The following is a 22,863-nucleotide window of genomic DNA, read 5'->3' on the forward strand; positions in this document are numbered from 1 at the left end:
ATGGAGGGGCAAAAGGAGAGGAGGGAGGGGGAGAGACTGATTTAATTAAAAAGGACCAGAGAGCCCAGTAGAAAGAGAGACTCAGAGGTAGAGAACAAATGTATGTCTACCAAGAGGGCAAGGTGGGGGGTGAATTGGGAGATTGGGATTGACATATATACACTACTGATACTATGTATAAACTAGATAACTAACGAGAACCTACTGTATAGCTCAGGGAACTCTACTCTATGCTCTGTGGTAACCTAAATGGGAAGGAAATCCAAAAATGAGGGGATATATGTATACGTATAGCTGATTCACTTTGTTGTACAACAGAAACTAACAGAACATTGTAAAGCACCTATACTCCAATAAAAATTAATTAAAGAAAAATAAGATGACAAAAAAAAAAAGACGAGAGAGATATAATCACTAAGTGCAATGCATAGATCTTACATGGAACTGTATCAGATCAAACCAGCTGTAACAAGACATATTTGAGAGAATTGGGTAATTTGAATATGGTCAGGATATAGATGGTACCAAGGAATCATTGTTAATTTTGTTAGGTGTAATAATGTCATTGGGGTTAATGTAAGGTAATATTGATGTCTTTTAGAGCTATATATTGAAATATTAGGGTGAAACAACAAACAGTATAGGATTTTCATTAACACACTTCTACCAAAAAAACAAGTGTTGCAAGTATTCCAAAATCTCAATAGTTACTGAATCTGGATGATCAGTGTAAAGGGGGTTCTTTATAATCTTTCCTCTGTTTTTGAATATAATTGAAATTTTTCATAACACAAAATTAAAAATAAATTTGAGATTTGTTTAAAAGAATCCATGAAGTTTGCCAGATAAAGGGAAGATGGTAGTAGCTTTTTAAATTTTATGAACCTGAGTTCGAGTCAGAGGACTTGAATGTTTTCCTGGAGTCTCCTGGGAAGTGGCTTTTGGGACTAAGTCAACTTTGACATTTCAGTGTGAGGAGACCAGAACATCACTTTAAAACTCAACCATTTTTCATTTTACTTACTGCAAATTGTACAGTCCCAAGAGTCCCATTCCTCGAAAATCTGTTTTAGGATCATCACCTTGGAAACCAATTTCACACCACTGCTTAGAAATCCGGGATTCCAGCGGAGTATTGGGCTTCAAGAATTTCCATAACTAAAGAAAAGAAAAAAATTAACCTGTTGATATACACACATATAATACTCTTTCTTATTGACTGAAGTTTAGTAAACTACATTATTAGGAGGAACTTTGGAAATCTGAATATATGCAAATACATTACAATTGAAGATTTGATCATCTTTCAATTATCTATGACAGCAGTTCTCAAAGTATGAGCAAAAGACTTCTAGGAGGGACCCTAAGACCTTTTCAGAGAGCCTGAGAGGTAAAAACTATTTCATAATAAAACTAAGAGGTTACTTGTGTTTCAGTCTCATCTTCTCATAAGAATACAGTGGAATTTTCAAGAGGCTGAATGACATGTGATGATCTAATTGCTCTGAAGGCAATGGAATGTATACTTGTATATTTTGCTGTTTTTAATATTTCTGTTTTAGCTCCTAAACAGAAATGTGTGTGTGTGTGTGCGTGTGTGTGTGCATGTGTGCGTTTGTATATATATATATACACATATGTATGTATGTATGTATAAATATATACGCATACACACAATCTTCTACAAAAGTTCTTTGGAGTCTTCAAAAATATAAAGAGAATAAAGGGAATGGGAGAAGAGGAAAAAATTTGAGGGTATGCATTATTCAAATCCTCAGATGATTATCTCACTTTACAAACAAAACTTTTAGCAGCATTATTAATAAAAAGAAAAGTGAACTGACGAGTTTCATTTCTCATCTATAACAAGGGTGAGAGTAAACAAGCGTCATATAGCTGAATAAAGAAAGATCAGTAGGGCGACCTTCAAGAATGCAGAAGAGTAAGACGTGGAGATCACCTTCCTCCCCACAAATACATCAGAAATACATCTACATGTGGAACAACTCCTACAGAACACCTACTGAACGCTGGCAGAAGACCTCAGACCTCCCAAAACGCAAAAAACTACCCACGTACCTGGGTAGGGCAAAAGATAAAAGAATAAACAGAGACAAAAGGATAGGGACGGGACCTGCACCAGTGGGAGGGAGCTGAGAACGTGGAAAAGTTTCTACACGCTAGGAAGCGCCTTCACTGGCAGAGATGGTGGGTGGCAAGGGTGGTGGGGGGTGAGCTTCGGAGCCATGGAGGAGAGTGCAGCAACAGGGATGCAGAGAGCAAAGCGGAGAGATTCCTGCACAGAGGATCAGTGCCAACCAGCACTCACCAGCCTGAGAGGCTTGTCTGCTCACCTGCCAGGGCAGGTGGGGGCTGGGAGCTGAGGCTCCAGCTTCTGAGGTCAGATCCCAGGGAGAGGACTGGGGTTGGATGTGTGAACACAGCCTGAAGGGGGCTACTGTGCTACAGGTAGCCAGGAGTGTGTCCGGGAAAAAGTCTGGACCTGCCGAAGAAGCAAGAGACTTTTTCTTGCCTCTTTGTTTCCGGGTGCGCGAGGAGAGGGGATTAGGAGCGCCGCCTGAACGAGCTCCAGAGACGGGTGCGAGCTGCGGCTATCAGCGCGGACCCCAGAGACGGGCATAAGATGCTAAGGCTGCTGCTGCAGCCACCAAGAAGCCTGTGTGCAAGAACAGATCACTATCCACACCTCCCCTTCCAGGAGCCTGTTCAGCCTGCCACTGCCAGAGTCCTGTGATCCAGGGACAACTTCCCCAGAAGCAGGCTCGTCCCACATTCCATACTCCTCTCCCCTCCCACCAGCTGAATGAGCCAGAACCACCTAATCAGCTGCTACTTTAAGCGAAGAACAGACGCCCTCAGGTGTCCTACACGCAAAGGTGGAGCCAAATCCAAAGCTGAACCACAGGAGCTGTGCGAACAAAGAAGAGAAAGGGAAATCTCTCCCAGCAGCCTCAGGAGCAGCAGATTAAATCTCTACGATCAACTTGATGTACCCTGCATCTGTGGGATGCCTGAATAAACAACGAATCATCCCAAATTGAGGCGGTGGACTTTGGGGGCAATGCTAAATATATATTTTTCCTTTTTCTATTTTTGTGAGTGTGTATGTGTATAGTTCTATGTGTGATTTTGTCTGTATAGCTTTGCTTGTACCATTTGTCCTAGGGTAATGACTGTCCTTTTTTCTTTTAGTATAGTTTTTAGCACTTGATATCATTGGTGGATTTGTTTTTTGGCTTGGTTGTTCACTTCTTTCCTTCTTTCTTTCTCTTCTATATTACTTTTTAATTTTTTTATTTTTAATAATTATTTTTTATTTTAATAACTTTATTTTATTTATTTATTTTTCCTTTCTTTCTTTCTTTTTTTCTACCTTTTATTCTGAGCCGTGAGGCTGACAGGGTTTTGGTGCTCCGGCTGGCTGTCTGCCCTGTGCCTCTGACGTGGGAGAGCCGAGTTCAGGACACTGGTACACCAGAGACCCCCCAGCTCCACGTAATATCAAATATCAAAAATGTACCAGATATCTCCATCTCAACACCAAGACCCAGCTCCACTCAACGACCAGCAAGCTGTAATTCTGGACACCCTATGCCAAACAATTAGCAAGACAGGAACACAACCCTACCCACTAGCACAAAGGCTTCCTAAAATCATAATAAGGTCACAGACACCCCAAAACACACCACCAGACGTGGATCTGCCCACAAGAAAGACAAGATCCATCCTCATCCACCAGAACACAGGCACTAGTCCCCTCCAAAAGGAAGCTGACACAACCCACTGAACCAACCTTAGCCACTGAGGGCAGACACCAAAAATAACGGGAACTACAAACCTGCAGCCTGTGAAAAGGAGAACCCCAAAACAGTAAGTTAAGCAAAATGAGAAGACAGAGAAACACACAGCAGATAAAGGAGCAAGGTAAAAACCCACCAGACCAAAAAAATGAAGAGGAAATAGGCAGTCTACCTGAAAAAGATTCCAGAGTAATGATAGTAAAGATGATCAAAAATCCTGGAAATAGAATGGAGAAAGTGCAAGAAATGTTTAACAAGGACCTAGAAGAACTAAAGAGCAAACAAACAATGATGAACAACACAATAAATGAAATTAAAAATTATCTACAAGGAATAAATATCAGAAAAACTGAGGCTGAAGAACAGATAAGTGACCTGGAAGATGAAATAGTGGAAATAACTACTGCAGAGCAGAATAAAAAAAAGAATGAAGAGAATTGAGGACAGTCTAAGAGACCTCTGGGACAAAATTAAATGCAACAACATTTGAATTGTAGGGGTCCCAGAAGAAGAAGAGAAAAAGAAAGGGACTGAGAAGATATTTGAAGAGATTATAGTTGAAAACTTCCCTAATATGGGGAAGAAAATAGTCAATCAAGTCAAGGAAGTGCACAGAGTCTCATACAGGATAAATCCAAGGAGAAACATGCCAAGACACATATTAATCAAACTATCAAAAATTCAATACCAAGAAAACATATTAAAAGCAGCAAGGGAAAACAACAAGTAACATACAAGGGAATCCCCATAAGGTTAACAGCTGAACTTTCAGTAGAAACTCTGCAGGCCAGAAGGGAGTGGCAGGACACATTTAAAGTGATGAAAGGGAAAAACCTACAACCAAGATTACTCTACCCAGCAAGGATCTCATTCAGATTTGATGGAGAAATTAAAACCTTTACAGACAAGCAAAAGCTGAGAGAGTTCAGCACCACCAAACCAGCTTTACAACAAATGCTAAGGGAACTTCTCTAGGCAGGAAACATGACAGAAGGAAAAGACCTACAATAACAAACCTAAAACAGTTAAGAAAATGGTCATAGAAACATGCATATCGATAATTACCTTAAATGTAAATGGATTAAATGTTCGAACCAAAAGACATAGACTGGTTGAATGGATACAAAAACAAGATCTGTGTATATGCTGTCTACAAGAGACCAACTTCAGACCTAGGGACACATACAGACTGAAAGTGAGGGGATGGAAAAAGATATTCCATGCAAATGAAAATTAAAAGAAAGCTGGAGTAGCAATTTTTATATCAGACAAAATAGACTTAAAAACAAAGACTATTTACAAGAGACAAAGAAGTACACTACATAATGATCAAGGGATCAATCCAAGAAGCATATATAACAGTTGTAAATATTTATGCACCCAATATAGGAGCACTTCAATACATAAGGCAAATGCTAACAGCCATAAAAAGGGAAATTGACAGTAACACAATCATACTAGGAGACTTTAACACCCCATTTTCACCAATGGACAGATCATCCAAAATGAAACTAAATAAGGAAACAGAGGCTTTAAATGATACATTAAACAAGATGGACTTAATTGATATTTATAGGACCTTCCATCCAAAAACAACAGAATACACTTTCTTCTCAAGTGCTCATGGAGCATTCTCCAGGATAGATCATATCTTGGGTCACAAATCAAGCCTTGGTAAATTTTAGAAAATTGAAATCATATCAAGTATCTTTTCTGACAACAACGCTATGAGACTAGATATCAATTACAGGAAAAATATGTAAAAAATACAAACACATGGAAGCTAAACAATACACTACTTAATAGCAAAGAGATCACTGAAGAAATCAAAGAGGAAATCAAAAAATACCTAAAAATAAATGACAATGAAAACACAATGACCCAAAACCTATGGGATGCAGCAAAAGCAGTTCTAAGGGGGAAGTTTAGAGCAATACAGTCCTACCTTTAGAAACAAGAAACATCTCAAATAAACAACCTAACCTTACACCTAAAGCAATTAGAGAAAGAACAACAAAACTCCAAAGTTAGCTGAAGGAAGGAAATCATAAAGATCAGATCAGAAATAAATGAAAAGAAATGAAGGAAAAAATAGCAAAGGTCAATAAAACTAAAAGCTGGTTCTCTGAGAAGATAAACAAAATTGATAAACCATTAGCCAGACTTATCAAGAAAAAAAGGGAGAAGACTCAAATTAACAGAATTAGAAATGAAAAAGGAGAACTAACAAGTGACACTGCAATGATACAAAGGATCATGAGAGATTACTACAAGCAACTATAAGCCAATAAAATGGACAACATGGAAGAAATGGACAAATTCTTAAAAAAGCACAACATTCCGAGACTGAACTAGGAAGAAACAGAAAATATAAACAGACCAATCACAATCACTGAAATTGAAACTGTGATTAAAAATCTTCCAAAAAACAAAAGCCCCGGACCAGATGGCTTCACAGGCGAATTGTATCAAACATTTAGAGAAGAGCTAACACCTATCCTTCTCAAACTCTTCCAAAATATAGCAGAAGGAGAGCACTCCCAAACTCATTCTATGAGGCCACCATCACCCTGATACCAAAACCAGACAAAGATGTCATAAAGAAAGATATCACTCATGAACACAGATGCAAAAATCCTCAACAAAATACTAGCAAACAGAATCAAACAGCACATTAAAAGGATCATATGCCATCTTCAAGTGGGGTTTATCCCAGGAATGCAAGGATTCTTCAATATATGCAAATCAATCAAAGTGACACACCATATTAACAAATTGAAGAATAAAATTTTTATCATCCTCCCAATAGATGCTGAAAAAGTTTTGACAAAATTCAACACCTATTTATGATAAAAACCCTCCAGAAAGTAGCCATAGAAGACACTTTCCTCAACATAATAAAGGCCATATATGACAAACCCACAGCCAACATTGTCCTCAATAGTGAAAAACTGAAACCATTTCCACTAAGATCAGGAACAAGACAAGGTTGCCCACTCTCACCACTATTATTCAACATTGTTTTGGAAGTTTTAGCCACAGCAATCAGAGAAGAAAAAGAAATAAAAGGAATCCAAATCGGAAAAGAAGTAAATCTGTCACTGTTTGCAGATGACATGATACTATACATAGAGAATACTAAAGATGCTACCACAAAATTACTAGAGCTCATCAATGAATTTGGTAAAGTAGCAGGATACAAAATTAATGCACAGAAATCTCTTGCATTCCTATACACTAATGATGAAAAATCTGAAAGAGAAATTAAGGAAACACTCTTATTTACCATTGCAACAAAAAGAATAAAATCCCTAGAATAAACCTACCTAAGGAGACCAAAGGCCTGTATGCAGAAAACTATAAGACACTGATTAAAAAAATCAAAGATGATACAAACAGATGGAGAGATATACCATGTTGTTGGATGGGAAGAATCAACATTGTGAAAATGATTATATTACCCAAAGCAATCTACAGATTCAGTGCAATCCCTACGAAACTACCAATGGCATTTTTCACAGAACTAGAACAGAAAATTTCACAATTTGTATGGAAACACAAACGACCCCAAATAGCCAAAGCCATCATGAGAAAGGAAAATGGAGCTGGAGGAATCAGGCTCCCTGACTTCAGACTATACTACAAAGCTACAATAATCAAGACAGTATGGTAATGGCACAAAAACAGAAATATCCTGTTCAATGGAACAGGATAGAAAGCCCAGAGATAAACCCATGCACATATTGTCACCTTATTTTTGATAAAGGAGGCAAGAATATTCAATAGATAAAAGGCAGCCTCTTCAATAAATGGTGCTGAGAAAACTGGACAGCTACATGTAAAATAATGAAATTAAAACACTCTGTAATACCATACACAAAAATAAACTCAAAATGGATTAAAGACTTAAATGTAAGGTGTATAAAGCTATAAAACTCTTAGAGGAAAACATAGGCAGAACACTCTATGACATAAATCACAGCAAGATCATTTTTGACCCACCTCCTAGAGAAATGGAAATACAAACAAAAATAAACAAATGGGAACTAATGAAACTTCAAAGTTTTTGCACAGCAAAGGAAACCATAAATAAGACCAAAAGACAACCCCCAGAATGGGAGAAAATATTTGCAGATGAAGGAACTGACAAAGAACTAATCTCCAAAATTTACAAGCAGCTCATGCAGCTCAATATCAGAAAAACAAACAACCCAATCCAAAATTGGCCAGAAGACCTAAAGAGACATTTCTCCAAAGAAGATATACAGATTGCCAACAAACACATAAAGAATGCTCAACATCATTAATCATTAGAGAAATGCAAATCAAAACTACAATGTGGTACCACCTCACATCAGTCAGAATGGCCCTCATCAAAAAATCTAGAAACAATAAATGTTGGAGAGGGTGTGGGTAAAAGGGAACACTCTTGCACTGCTGGTGGGTATGTGAATTGGTAGAGCCACTGTGGAGAACAGTATGGAGGTTCCTTAAAAAACTAAAAATAGAGCTACCATATGACCCAGCAATCCCACTACTGGGCATATACCCTGAGAAAACCATTAATTCAAAAAGAGTCATGTACCACAATGTTCATTGCAGCAATATTTACAGTATCCAGGCCATGGAAGCACCTAAGTGTCCACTGACAGATTAATGGATAATGAAGATGTGGCACATATATACAATGGAATATTACTCAGCCATAAAAAGAAACGAAATTGAGTTTTTTGTAGTGAGGTGGATGGACCTAGATTCTGTCATCGAGAATGAAGTAAATCAGAAAGAGAAAAACAAATACCATACGCTAACACATATATATGGAATCTAAAAAAAAAAAAAAAAGGTCATGAAGAACCTAGGGGCAGGACGGGAATAAAGATGCAGACCTACTAGAGAATGGACTTGAGGATACGGGGAGGGGGAAGGGTAAGCTGGGACAAAGTGAGAGAGTGGCATGGACATATACACTACCAAAAGTAAAATCGATATCTAATGGGAAGCAGCCGCATAGCACAGGGAGATCAGCTCGGTGCTTTGTGACCACCTAGACAGGTGGGATAGGGAGGGTGGGAGGGAGGGAGACACAAGAGGGAGGAGATATGGGGATATATGTATATGTATAGCTGATTCACTTTGTTATAAAGCAGAAACTAACACACAATTTTAAAGGAATTATACTCCAATAAAGTTGTTAAAAATAAATAAATAAATGAGTAAAGCAAAGTAAAAAAAATAAAGAAGAAAAATCAGTCATGTTCATGAATAAACCTCAAAAGTTATTATCGTCTTTAAGAGTTACCTGAAATAATTTTAATTATGATCAATTATACTTTAATGGACAAATATAAATTCTAAACACTATGCTCTTCACTGCTTAAGAAACTGGTTGTACTTTTTAAACTTCCCATAGAAAGATAGACTCAGCGCATGTCATTACTTGAGAGAGGGAGAAAGACTGAGATCCACAAAATTACATGTATAAACATGTAACTTCAAAACATAAGTTCTTTCTAGTAAATAAAGATGGGCATGTAAACAAATTTACTTTTTAGACTATTAATAATATTTTATATTATATCTTCATAGATATAATGAAGGGACAGGGACATATATAAAATTTCCTATTACTACTTAAGACATAATTCATCTTTTTTTTTGAATTTTATTCTTTTATTTTTTTATACAGCAGGTTCTTATCAGTTATCTATTTTATACATATTAGTGTATATATGTCAATCCCAATCTCCCAATTCATCCCACCACCACCACCCTCTCCCCACACCGCTTTCCCCCCTTGGTGTCCATACGTTTGTTGTCTACATCTGTGTCTCTATTTCTGTCTTGCAAAATGGTTCATCTGTACCATTTTTCTAGAGTCCACATATATGCATTAGTATACGATATTTGTTGTTTTTCTCTTTCTTACTTACTTCACTCTGTATGACAGTCTGTAGAGCTGTCCACGTCTCTACAATGACCCAGTTTTGTTCCTTTTTATGGCTGAGTAATATTCCATTGTATACATGTACCACATCTTCTTTATCCATTTGTCTGTTGATGGGCATTTAGCTTGTTTCCATGTCCTGGCTATTGTAAATAGTGCTGCAATGAACACTGGGGTGCATGTCTCTTTTTGAATTATGGTTTTCTCGGGGTATATGCCCAGTAGTGGGATTGCTGGGTCATATGGTACTCCTAGTTTTTTAAGGAACCTCCATACTGTTCTCCATCGTGGCTGTATCAATTTATGTTCCCACCAACAGTGCAATAGGGTTCCTTTTTCTCCACACCCTCTCCAGCATTTGTTGTTTGTAGATTTTCTGATGATGCCCATTCTTACTGGTGTGTGGTGATACCTTGTTGTAGTTTTGATTTGCATTTCTCTAATAATTAGTGATGTTGAGCATCTTTTCATGTGCCTCTTGGCCATCTGTATGTCTTCTTTGGAGAAATGTCTATTTAGGTCTTCTGCCCATTTTTTGATTGGGTTGTTTGTTTTTTTAATATTGAGCTGCATGACATAATTCATCTTTTAAATTGCTAATTCTATGTTATATGGATTTTAAAGCTTATACAGGACAGTAATATGCAAACATCTTGCGTTATAGTGAACTGTCACATTTGACATAATATAAAGCAATGTCCAAGATAGGAAATACTAACCAAAAAAAAGTTGTAATTCATCAAAGTTATTTTACACAGTAATCCAAAATTACTTATTATTCAAATGATACAATATTTTATGTTTTAGCACAATAGGTTAATTCAATCTAAAGGGTGAGACAAAAGTTTCAGAGGGAAGAAAGTAAATCTATCATGCGTGAAAGCAAAACATTGGCATAAGAAATCTCTTTTTACATTATACATATAAGAATTTGCCAGTGCTCTGTATTCTTCAAAACAGAAAATGTTTTAATTCATCAGAAGAGTACTAAAAACTGAGAAAATATATCTCCTTTAAAAAATCCTTTGGCAACTGATTTGGTTACTGCCACAATGAAAACAAAACAAAACAAAAGGAAACAGATTGCAAAGCTCATCACATTCACCTGAACAATGATTGGAAGTAATCTCAGGGCCCTACACAGTTTAAAAATATATGGTCTCATTAAGTGAGTGGAGTAAAATGGCAACAGCAAGGATTTCATTTCTACAACTAAGTTATAAACCTCCTTCATTCAAGGAATACTTTGGGAGAGTAAAAGCTTTGAATAATAAAATATTTCAAAAATAAATTACAAGAAAAGAAATTCTATTTTAATAATTTCATGTACCACAACAAACAAGATTAATGGCTAAAAAGTGTTCTTAATAAGTTCTTAATACTGTCTGCTTTAATACGGGTCACTTTCATGGAAAATGAAAGTCGATTATGCTAAACCACTTATACGAAATACTACCAAGTATTACATTTCCTGTAAAAATTCTTGAGTTACTGGATTCTCTTCTGATAGATAAGTTCTTCCTTGAAAAATAAAGGGAGGAGGGAGGATAGCTCTGAAAGGTAAGGTCATTTCTTGTACCTAGGAAGCTGACTGGAAATCTGAACTAAAGTGGTGGGCCTCTGGTGGGGGGATCTGAGGAGTCTAGCCACCTAAAGCTATACTACTGGATGTAGTGTTATTACAAAGCCACCTGCCAAGTGCAGGAGATGAGAGCTAGGAAGGGTGATTCCCAAGGCAGGTGACAAGCTACAGATGTGGAGGCTGCACGCTGAGTCAGCACACCATTCATCATGGCCTGTGCTCTGTATAATTCTCTTCTCTTTGCATTCAGTCTTTATCTCAAGCTTATTTGAACACTTCTGCCCTGTCTCAGGTCTGCTGCAGAATAGAAAGAGCAAGGGCATTTGTCCATCCATTCATTCTAGGAGAAGCAGCTCTACCCATCAGGAGATCTTTTAATTCTGGATTATATTTTTTTCTATTAAGTACATGAATCCACCTAAATTTTTACCTTTACTATTATTTTGGTTAGAAAACATTTAATAGAAATGTCCTTTTGAATAACTCATATGGACAGTGCTACATGAATGTAAAGTGATGTGATCAGTTTTATACCAGCCTATGTTTAAATGACCATAAAATCCAGGTTTCTTTTTCATAGTCTGTAAGTAAAAACACTGATAATGTTCTCCTATGTTTATATAAATGAAATCAATTAAACAATATGGCAATATATCACCCGAGCCTCTAAACCAGCAAAGTTTGCCTATAAAGGGCTAGACAGTAAATATTTTAAGCTTTGTAGGCCATAAGGTCACTGCCACAATGACTTAATTTTGCCAATGGAGTACAAAAGCAGCCAAAGACAGCATATTAATGAATGAGTGTGGATGTGTTCCTATAAAACCTTACTTAGAAAAATGGATGGCAGGTCAGATTTGACCTACAGGCCTTAATTTGCTTACCCTAGCTCTAAATAATTTTATGAAGTAGATAACAAGGGTATAATTACCCATTTTAAAGATGAAGAAGCCTAAGCTCAAGAAGTTAAATACAAACCATGGGCCAGCCTCTGGAAATACAAATGTGAACAAGACATGGTTTTTCCCTCAAGAGATAGTGTAGTGCAGGAATTAAGAGCCCTTTCTAACTATGTGAAAAATGAGGATAATACCAATATCTCACTACAAGGTTTTTGTGACAATTAAATGAAATAATGCTATAAAACACTTACTTTAACAACTAGCACATACTAAACACTCAATGAATGTGTTATTATTATTGATTTCATTATCAGATGTGCAATTTGAATTAACTGAAGAAGAGAATAAAGATCCCACTCCTGAATTTGCTAGAGAAGATTTCAAAACTCAATGAGTAATAATTTTAAAAAAAGAGCCAGATTCTACTCTGAGAATAATGGGTAACAGGGAACCGCATGAGCAAATATCTGGGCATATAGGATGGCATGGGTCATGGTGAATGACAGAGCATGGAGGAAACAGGCTGTACATAATGGGATAGAGGAGAAATAGCTTAAAGAAATAAACTGGAAAGGGTTCAAAATGCATGCTAAGATGCATGGGTTTTCTACGATCAGACATAGAGAACCTGAAATTTGTAACCTAGAGAATAACATGACTAGATAATCCCTCCGGTGGTACTGTAGAAGACGGAAGGAAGGAGGCTAATGGTTAGTGGTAGAATTAAAAGGCTACTTTAATAGTTCAGGTTGGAGATCATGGCTAGAATAAGGCAATGGGAACAGCAAACATTTGAGAGGTATTTTGGAGAAGCTCTATGGATAAGATTTAGTGATTTTTGTAGATGCAGAGTACCTCCCCAATTAGACTGCAAGCCACTTGAGGGTAGAAAAGATGCCTTTCCTCAAAGTGCCTACTGTAGGGGTGAACAGTCCTGGCTTTATAATATACTAGCTGTGTGACTCAGAGCCTGGAATAAAATGCTTGTAATTTGCTTATCTCTAAAGTAAACATAATTAAGGTTAGCCAAGATGGCGGAGTAGAAAGACCTTGATCTCACCTCCTCTTATAGGCACACCAAAATCACAACTATCTGCAGAGCTACCATCGATGAAAAGGATCAAAACCTACAAGAAAAGATCTTCTACAACTAAAGATAAACAAAAGGAACAACAAAAAGATGGTAGGGGTGGGTGGAGTTGCAGTATAGTCAAGTCCCATACCCCAGGTGTGTGATCCACAAATGGGAGAATAATTACAAATGCAGAGGTTCTCTCAATGGAGTGAGAGGTCCAAGCCCCACATCAGACTCCTTAGCCTGGGGGTCCTGCACTGGGAAGATGAGCCCCCAGAGCATTGACTTTGAAGGCCGGTGGGTCTTTCTTTCTGAAGTCCCAAGTGGCTGGAGGAAATAGAGACTTCACTCTTTTTTTTTTAATTAATGAATGAATTAATTTATTTTTGGCTGTGTTGGGTCTTCGTTTCTGTGCGAGGGTTTTCTCTAGTTGTGGCGAGCGGGGGCCACTCTTTATTGCAGTGCACGGGCCTCTCACTATCGCGGCCTCTCTTGTTGCGGAACACAGGCTCCAGATGCGCAGGTTCAGTAGCTGTGGTGTATGGGTTCTAGTTGCTCCACGGCATGTGGGATCTTCCCAGACCAGGGCTCAAACCTGTGTCTCCTGCACTGGCAGGCAGATTCTCAACCACTGCGTCACCAGGGAAGCCCCGAGACTTCACTCTTAAAGGGCACACACAAAATCTCACATGCTGCAGGACCCAGGGAAGAAGCAGTAATTTGATAGGCGCCTGCTGATCTTGGAGAGTCTTCCAGAGAGGAAGAGGCAACTGCAGCTCACCCTGAGAACATAGACATTTATGTTGATCTTGGAGAGTCTCCCAGAGAGGCAGGAGGCAACTGCAGCTCACCCTGAGAACATAGACATTTATGGCTGCTATCTTGGGGAGTTCATTCTACCACATGGAAAATGGTGCTGGCAAGCACCATTGTAGAATCCTCCCTCTAGCTAATTAGACCCAGGAACAAGCCTTGCCATGGCCCAACAGTCTGTAGGCACCAGCACTGGGGTACCTCAGGCCAAGGAACTGACTGGATGGAGACACAGCCCCACCCACCAGCAGATAGGCTACGTTAAGACATCCTAAACCGGCAGCTGCTTCTGGATATGGTCATGCTCACCAGAGAGCCAAGGATTCAGCTCCACCAACCACTGGGCAGGCACCAGTCCAAGAATCATCTGGGCCCCGGCCCTGCTCTCCAGGGTACCTGCTCTAGCTTCCAGAGAAGCCTCACCCACCAGGGGGCAGACAACAGCCACAAGAAAACCACAGTTCCTCAGCCTGCATACCTGGCCTGCCTACCAGTAGGCCAGGCCCCACACTGGGGTCAGCTATGAAAAAACCAATACAAGCTTCAGGATGCCCCAGACCCTGCACCCAACTGTATCAGGAACTGACACCATCCACCAGCAATCTGACAGCAGCTCTGGGACCCCTGCGCCCTGCAACCAGACTCTTGGACCTTGACTCCACTCAGCAGTGTGCTAGCACTAGCCTCAGGGCCACCCAGGATTCTGCAGCCAGCTGCCTTCTGACCTAGTCCCACCAGCCAGCAGCCAACAGCCCCCACACAAGGCAGAGTCTGGCAACCAACCAGATTAGTGACCAACCAAGCCTACCAGATTGCCCACATAGTTAGCCCACCACAACAGAAAGACCCATGCAGTCCTCATGGGGGAAGCCCTAGAGCATATATAGCTCAGGTAAAGAGAGAGAAGTTCGCTGCTGGGATACATAGGACATCTCCTACAAAAAGCCATGACTCCAAGGTTGGGAAATGTAACTAACCTACCAGATTCATAAAAATAAAAACAGCAACCAGGTCACAATGAGGTGACAAAGGAACATGTTCCAAATGAAGGAACAATATATAGCTCCAGAAGAAGAAATAAGTGAAGTGGAAATAGCCAATCTACTTAAGAAGGTATGCAGGGTAGTGATTATAAAGATGATCAAGAACTTGGGAGAAGAATGGCTGCACACAGCAAAAAGTTAGTTTTTAACAGAGTTAGGAAATATAAAGAAAAACTAGAGGTGAAGAATATAGTAGCTGAAATGAAAAATACACTAGAAGGAATAAACAGCAGACTAAATGATATAGAGGAATGGATCAGCGAGCTGGAATAGAGAGTGTGTAAATCACTGATGTTGAAAAGACAAAAAAAAGCATGAAAAGAAATGAGGACAGTTTAATGAGGACCTCTGGGACCACATCAAGCACACTAATATTTGCATTAAAGGGGTCCCAGAAGGAGAACAGAGAGAGAAAGGGGCTGGCTGAGGACATATTTGAAGACATAACAGATGAAAACTTCCCTAACCTGGGAAAGGAAACATCACCCAAGCTCAGGAAGCACAGAGAGTTCCATACAGGATTAAATATTAAAAGCAGCAGGGGAAAAACAACACATTACATGCAAGGGAACTCCCATAAGTCTGTCAGCTGACGTTTCAGTAGTAACTCTGCAGGCCAGAAGGGACTGGCATGATATATTTAAAGTGATGAAAGGGAAGAACCTGTAACCAAGAATACCGTATCTGGCAAGGCTCTCATTCAGATTTGATGGAGAAATCAAAAGCTTTATAGACAAGGAAAAGCTAAAAAGAGTTCAGCAGCATCAAACCAGCTTTGCAAGAAATGTTAAAAGGACTTCTGTAAGTGAAAAAGAAAGGGTTACAACTAAAAACATGAAAATTACAAGAGCTCATTGGTAAAGGCAAATGTACAGTAAAGATAGGAAATCATCTACACACAAAGATAGTGGGAAGGTTAAAAGGCAAAAGTAGTAAAATCATCTACATCCACAATAAGCAGTTAAGGGATACAAAAACAATTAGATGTAAAATATGATTTCAAAAACAGTAATCATGAGGGGAGGAGAGTACAAATGCAGGGTTATTAAGATGCATTTGAAATTAAGAGATCAGCAACTTAAAACAATCAAGTGCATATATATAATACATAAAATATAAAAACCTCATGGTAACCTCAAACCAAAACTCTATAATAGATACACACAAAAAAGAAAAAGGAATCCAAACATAACACAAAAAATCGTCATCAAATCACAAAAGAAGAGATCAAAGGAGAAAGGACCGAAAAAGAACTACAAAACAACTCCCAAACAATTAACAAAACAGCAAAGAGAACACACCTATCAACAATTACTTTAAATGTAAATGGAATAAATGCTCTAATCAAAAATATAGAATGGCTGAATAGGTACAAAAACAAGACCTGTATATATATTGCCTACAAGAGACTCACTTCAGATCTAAAGACACACACAGACTGAAAGTGAGTGGTGGAAAAAGGTATTCCATGCAAATGGAAATAAAAAGAAAGCTGGGGTAGCAATACTTATATCAGACACAATAGACTTTAAAATACTGGTATGGGATACAAGGGAGGACATTACATAATGATCAAGAGATCAATCCAAGAATAAGATAAAACAACTGTAAATATATTTGCACCCAACATAAGAGCACCTAGATACATAAAGTAAATATTAACAATGTAGAGGGAGAAATTGACAGTAACACAATAATAATAGGGGACTTTAACACCCCATTTACATCAATGGACAGATCCCAGACAGAAAATCAATAAGGAAACACGGGACTTAAAAGACACATTAGACATATATGGATATATATATATCCATATACGTGTGTGTATGTGTATACACACACACACACACACACACACAATGCATTCCATCCAAAAGCAACAGAATACACATTCTTTTTGAGTGCACGTGGAACATTCTCTAGGATAGATCACATGCTGGGCACTGAACAAGCCCCAGTAATTTCAGAAAATTGAAATCATATCAAGCATCTTTTCCGACCACAATGCTATGAGACTAGAAATCAACTACAAGAAAAAAACTGCAAAAAACACAAACACATGAAGGCTAAACAATATGCTACTGAACAACCAATGGATCACTGAAGAAATAAAGGAAGAAATTAAAAAGTACCTGGGGACAAATGAAAATGAAAACCCAATGAACCAAAATCTACAGGATGCAGCAAAAGCAGTTCTAAGAGGAAAGTTTATAGTAATGCAAGTTTACCTCAGGAAACAAGAAAAATCTCAAATAAACAACCTTACACCAAAAGAACTAGAGAAAGAACAAATAAAACCCAAAGTTAGTAGAAGGGAAGAAAAATTATAATGATCAGAGCAGAAATAAATGAAATAGAGTCTAAAAAAACAATAGAAAATATCAATTAAACTAAGAGCTGGATTTTTGAAAAGATAAGCAAATAGATAAACCTTTAGCCAGATTCACCAAGACAAAAAGAGAAGGGGCCCAAATCAATAAAATCAGAAATGAAATAGGAGTAATTAAAACTGACACCACAGAAATATAAAGGATCATAATAGACTACTATGAATAATTGTATGGCAAGAAAATGAACAACCTAGAAAAAATGGACAAATTCCTAGAAATGTACGATCTCCCAGGACTGAATGAGGAAGAAATAGAAAATGTGAACAGATCAATTGCCAGTAATGAAATTGAATCAGTAATTTAAAAAACTCTCAACAAACATAAGTCCAGCACCAGCAGTCTCCCAAGGCAATAGAAGTAAAAGCAAAAATAAATAAATGGGGATAATCAAACTTATAAGCTTTACACAAAAAAGGAAAACATAAACAAAATGACAAGACAACCTATGTATTGGGAGAAAATATTTTTAAACAATGTGACCGACAAGGGCTCAATTTCCAAAATATACAAACAGCTCATACAACTCAATGACAAAACAACAAACAACCCAACCAAAAAATGGGCAGAAGATCTAAACAGACATTTCTCCATGGAAGACATACAGATGGGCAATAGGCACATGAAAAGATGCTCAACATCGCTAATTACTAGAGAAATGCAAATCAAAACTACAATGAGGTATCACCTTACACCAGTCAGAATGGCCATCATTAAAATCTTTACAAATAACAAATGCTGGAGAGGGTGTGGAGGAAAGGGAACCCTCTTACACTGTTGTTGGGAATGTAAACTGGTGCAGCCACCTTGGAAAACAGTGCAGAGGTTCCTCAAAAAACTAAACATAGAGTTGCCATATGATCCAGTAATCCCACTCCTGGGCATATATCTGGACAAAACTATAATTCAAAAAGATACATGAACCCCAATGTTTTTTTTTTTTTTCTTTTTTTTTTTTCTTTTTTTTTTTAAAGAGCTTCAAATGCTTATCTTTTTATTTATTCATTTATTTGTTTATTTAATTTTGGCTGTGTTGGGTCTTCACTTCTGTGCGAGGGCTTTCTCTAGTTGTGGCTAGTGGGGGCCACTCTTCATCGCGGTGCGCAGGCCTCTCACTATCGCGGCCTCTCTTGTTGTGGAGCACAGGCTCCAGACGCGCAGGCTCAGTAGTCGTGGCTCACGGGCCTAGTTGCGCCGCGGCATGTGGGATCTTCCCAGACCAGGGCTCGAACCCGTGTCCCCTGCATTAGCAGGCAGATTCTCAACCACTGCGTCACCAGGGAAGCCCTGAACCCCAATGTTCATAGCAGCAATATTTACAACAGCCAAGATACAGAAACAACCTAAATGTCATTGACAGATGAGTGGATAAAGACAGAATACAGCTCAGCCATAAAAAAGAATGAAATAATGCCATTTGCAGCAACATGAATGCACCTAGAGATTATCATACTAAGTGAAGTAAGTCAGACAGAGAAGACAAATACCATATGATATCACTTATATGTGGAATCTAAAATATGACACAAATGAACTTATTTATAAAACAGAAACAGACTCACAGACATAGAGAACAGATTGTGGTAGGGGAGGGATTGATTGGGAGTTTGGGATTAGCAGATGCAAACTATCATATATGGAATGGATAAACAAGTTCTTACTGCTATATTTAATACCCTGTAATAAACCACAATGGAAAAGAATATATATATATGTGAGTGTGTGTGTATACATATATATATATATGAAACTGAATCACTTTGCTGTACACCAGAAACTAACACAACATTGTAAATCAACTATACTTCAATAAAAATAAAACTTAAAAAAAAACCCAATTAAAAAATAGGCAGAAGACCTGAATAGACATTTTTCCTAAGAGGACATAAATTTGACCAACAGGCACTGAAAAGATGCTCAACATCATTAATCATCAGAGAAATGCAAGTCAAAACCACAATGAGATATCACCTCATGCCTGTCAAAATGGCTATCATCAGAAAGGCCACAAATAATAAATGTTGATGAGGATGTGGAGAAAAGGGAGCCCTTGTACACTGTTGGTAGTAATATAAATTGGTGCAGCCACTGTGGAGAATAGTATGGCAGCTTCAGAAAACTAAAAATAAAGCTACTACATGACCCAGCAATTCTACTCCTGGGTATATATTTGAAAAAATTGAAAACACTACTTTGAAAGGATACATGCACCCCAATGTTCATAGCAGCATTATTTACAGTTGCCAGGATATGGAAGCAACCTAAATGTCCATCATCAGAAAAATGGATAAAGAATATGTGGTTATAGGGACTTCCCTGGTGGTGCAGTGGTTAAGAATCTGCCTGCCAATGCAGGGGACAAGGGCTCAAGCCCTGGTCGGGGAAGATCCCACATGCTACTGAGCACCTAAGCCCGTGCGCCACAGCTACTGAGCCTGTGCTCTAGAGCCCACGAGCCACAACTACTGAGCCTGTGTGCCACAACTACTGAAGCCCACATGCCTAGAGCCCATGCCCCACAACAAGAGAAGCCACCTGCAATGAGACACCCACACACCACAATGAAGAGTAGCCCCTGCTTGCCGCAACTAGAGAAAGCCCGCACGCAGCAACAAAGACCCAATGCAGCCAAAAATAAATAAATAAATTTATTTTTAAAAAAAGACTATGTGATGTATATATATATATATATATATAATGGTGGTATATATATTCAGCCCTAAAAAGAATAAAATTTTGCCATTTGCAGCAACATGGATGGACTTGGAGGTACTATGCTAAGTGAAATAAGTCAGATAGTTAAAGACAAATACTGCATGATATCACTTATATATGGAACCTAAAAAAATAAAACAAACTAGTAAATACAACAAAGAAGAAATAGACTCACAGATATAGAGAACAAACTAGTGGTTACCAGTTGGGAGAGGGAAGCATGGAGGGTCAAGACAGGGGTAGGGGATTAAGAGGTACAACTACGTATAAAATAAGCTACAAGGATATTTTGTACAGCACAGAAAATATATCCAATATTTTATAACCATAAATGGAGTATAAGCTTTAAAAATTATGAATCACTATGCTATATAACCTGAAACATATAATATTGTACACCAACTGCACCTAAGTAAAAATGTTTTTTAAATAAAGTTAATGATGAAAAAAATAAAGATAACTGTCACCTTGCCTACCTCTTATAACTGTGACTATAAAAAATAATACCTACATACTCACATTGTGACCACAGGTAAAAGTCATTCCATAAAAGTTCTTGACCTGTATCTAATGACTTCAATAATTCATGCATTCAATCATATTTGTTGAAAACCTATGTGCCAGCACACATACAACAGATCAACTAAGATGACATATAGCAGGTACCCAAATGTCATTGATTCAGAGGGCATTTCAGCCATTTTAATGAATTGTTCAGGAGCTGTGGCCAGTCTGTTAATTATAACACCTCTTTTCTCTTTCATCACCTCTTATTTCCCACCTTGAGTTCATTTTATTAAACTTGACTATCTCTATCAGAACATAAGGAAAAAAGCAGTCAAAGAGATGAAGCTCAGCCAGTAGCTTGGCTAAAATTAAGCAGAGGAGAAAGGGAAGAAGAAACCATTGGTAAGAATGAGGCCTCTTTAATTTTTTTTTTTTTTTTTTTTTTTTTTTGCGGTACGCGGGCCTCTCACTGTTGTGGCCTCTCCCGTTGCGGAGCACAGGCTTCGGACGCACAGGCTCAGCAGCCATGGCTCACAGGCCCAGCCGCTCCGCGGCACATGAGATCTTCCCAGACCGGGGCACGAACCCGTGTCCCCTGTATCGGCAGGCGGACTCTCAACCACTGTGCCACCAGGGAAGTCCAGGCCTCTTTAATTTTAATGATTGACATCAGGTCTAGCACTAATTAGTAGAGACAAATGAATCATCTGCTTAAGTACCCACATACACAAAAATACACACTCCACACAAAAACACAACAGGATACATTTTTAAAATGGCAGCTTCTATTTACATCTTTCAATAAAATAAAGTTAAGGCAGCTAAACAAATGTGTTCCTCCAATTTCATTACTGCATTTTTGAATTCTAGGAAAGGATAAAGAAGCACTCCATCCTAAAAAGCATCTATTTTCAGAAATGGATTTATAAAACATTTCAGATTAGTAGTTCTAAAGGTTTGTCTTAATTTTTTTGTCTTAATTTTTTAAAGTTTTATTGATGTGTCATAATACACTATCAGATCAGATATGATTTTTAAGGTTTTGTTTGACAGCCAAGAAGGAGTATTTATAACTGCATATTATTCTTCAAACAGTTTTAATACACCATATGTAAACCTTTACTTACTCTTCTAATACTCAAGTTACATGAATAAATAATCAGCATTAAGATCTTGGGTAATTTCCCCAGGGAGCTATTGTGGAAGCAGAAACCAACTTCATCTTCTCTGATGTCTATTAAAAGTCATAAATGGAAATCCTAGGTCACTCTTTGACAAATTCTATTTCTCCTACTGGCTTTCAACACAGTTAAACAATCTAAACTTGAGCCAAATGTGACAGGCCATAGAAATCACCTCTGATGCTTTCTCAGATTCCAAATGAAAATTGGCATTATATTTAACTTCTCACATGAATTTTCTATTGAAAAATTTACCTACAACATCTGAACCAGCAAGAAAATGTAGGCTTTACCAATTAGTTCAGTGTCCATGTCGTATTCACCTTTGTGCCCCGCCATGTCCAGAGCAGTACCTAGCACACAGCAGGAGTTTGGCAAACATTTAGCTGACCTAAGCGAATAACTGAAATGTGTTCAAGGACTAACCTTCAAAAGCATTTCTTCATGTTGGGGATTATCAGAGTCATAGGGTTCTCTGCGCAGTTTTTCCACATCTGCAATAAGGTTTCTGTACCCAACAATTTGCAGAAGGCAAGCTTGAAGAGAGATTCCCAACCTAACATGTTAAAAAATAGAAGAAACACACATGAGGAAAAAAACCCACACTCTCTGGCATTTGTTCACTTGATGTATGCACAATAGGACTTTTCATATTTATATAATATTTGGAAATTGCTCAAATAGGATCTATCTAATAGAAGCACAATTTTTAACTGAAGCTCCACATGGACAGTTGTGGAACTTGGCTAAAATTTACCTCTCATTCCAGCCTTTTCTTAAGCCAAATTGCAATAATATGGCTTAAAAACAAGGGAACTCTTTATGCAAGTGATTTGAAAGATGTAGAAAATATAGGTGATCATGGTTTCTTAGGGATCATTTAGCTCCCC

General features: G+C 38.1%; 1 protein-coding gene across 2 annotated transcripts in view; it reads right to left on the bottom strand.

The window, feature by feature from the left end:
• ELMOD1 (ELMO domain containing 1) overlaps nucleotides 1-22,863 on the bottom strand; it is a gene marked incomplete at both ends in the record, with an annotated part of 62,768 nt that overhangs the window by 16,645 nt on the left and 23,260 nt on the right. For both annotated transcript variants that reach the window (XM_081238863.1, XM_081238862.1), the window contains 2 exons: nucleotides 1,025-1,158; nucleotides 22,400-22,529. In XM_081238863.1, coding sequence (XP_081094989.1) covers nucleotides 1,025-1,158; nucleotides 22,400-22,529 — 264 coding nt within the window. The remainder of the gene's footprint in view (nucleotides 1-1,024; nucleotides 1,159-22,399; nucleotides 22,530-22,863) is intronic.

Source organism: Mesoplodon bidens (genome assembly GCF_964165515.1).
Source record: "Mesoplodon bidens genome assembly, chromosome: 7".
Classification (NCBI taxonomy): domain Eukaryota; kingdom Metazoa; phylum Chordata; class Mammalia; order Artiodactyla; family Ziphiidae; genus Mesoplodon; species Mesoplodon bidens.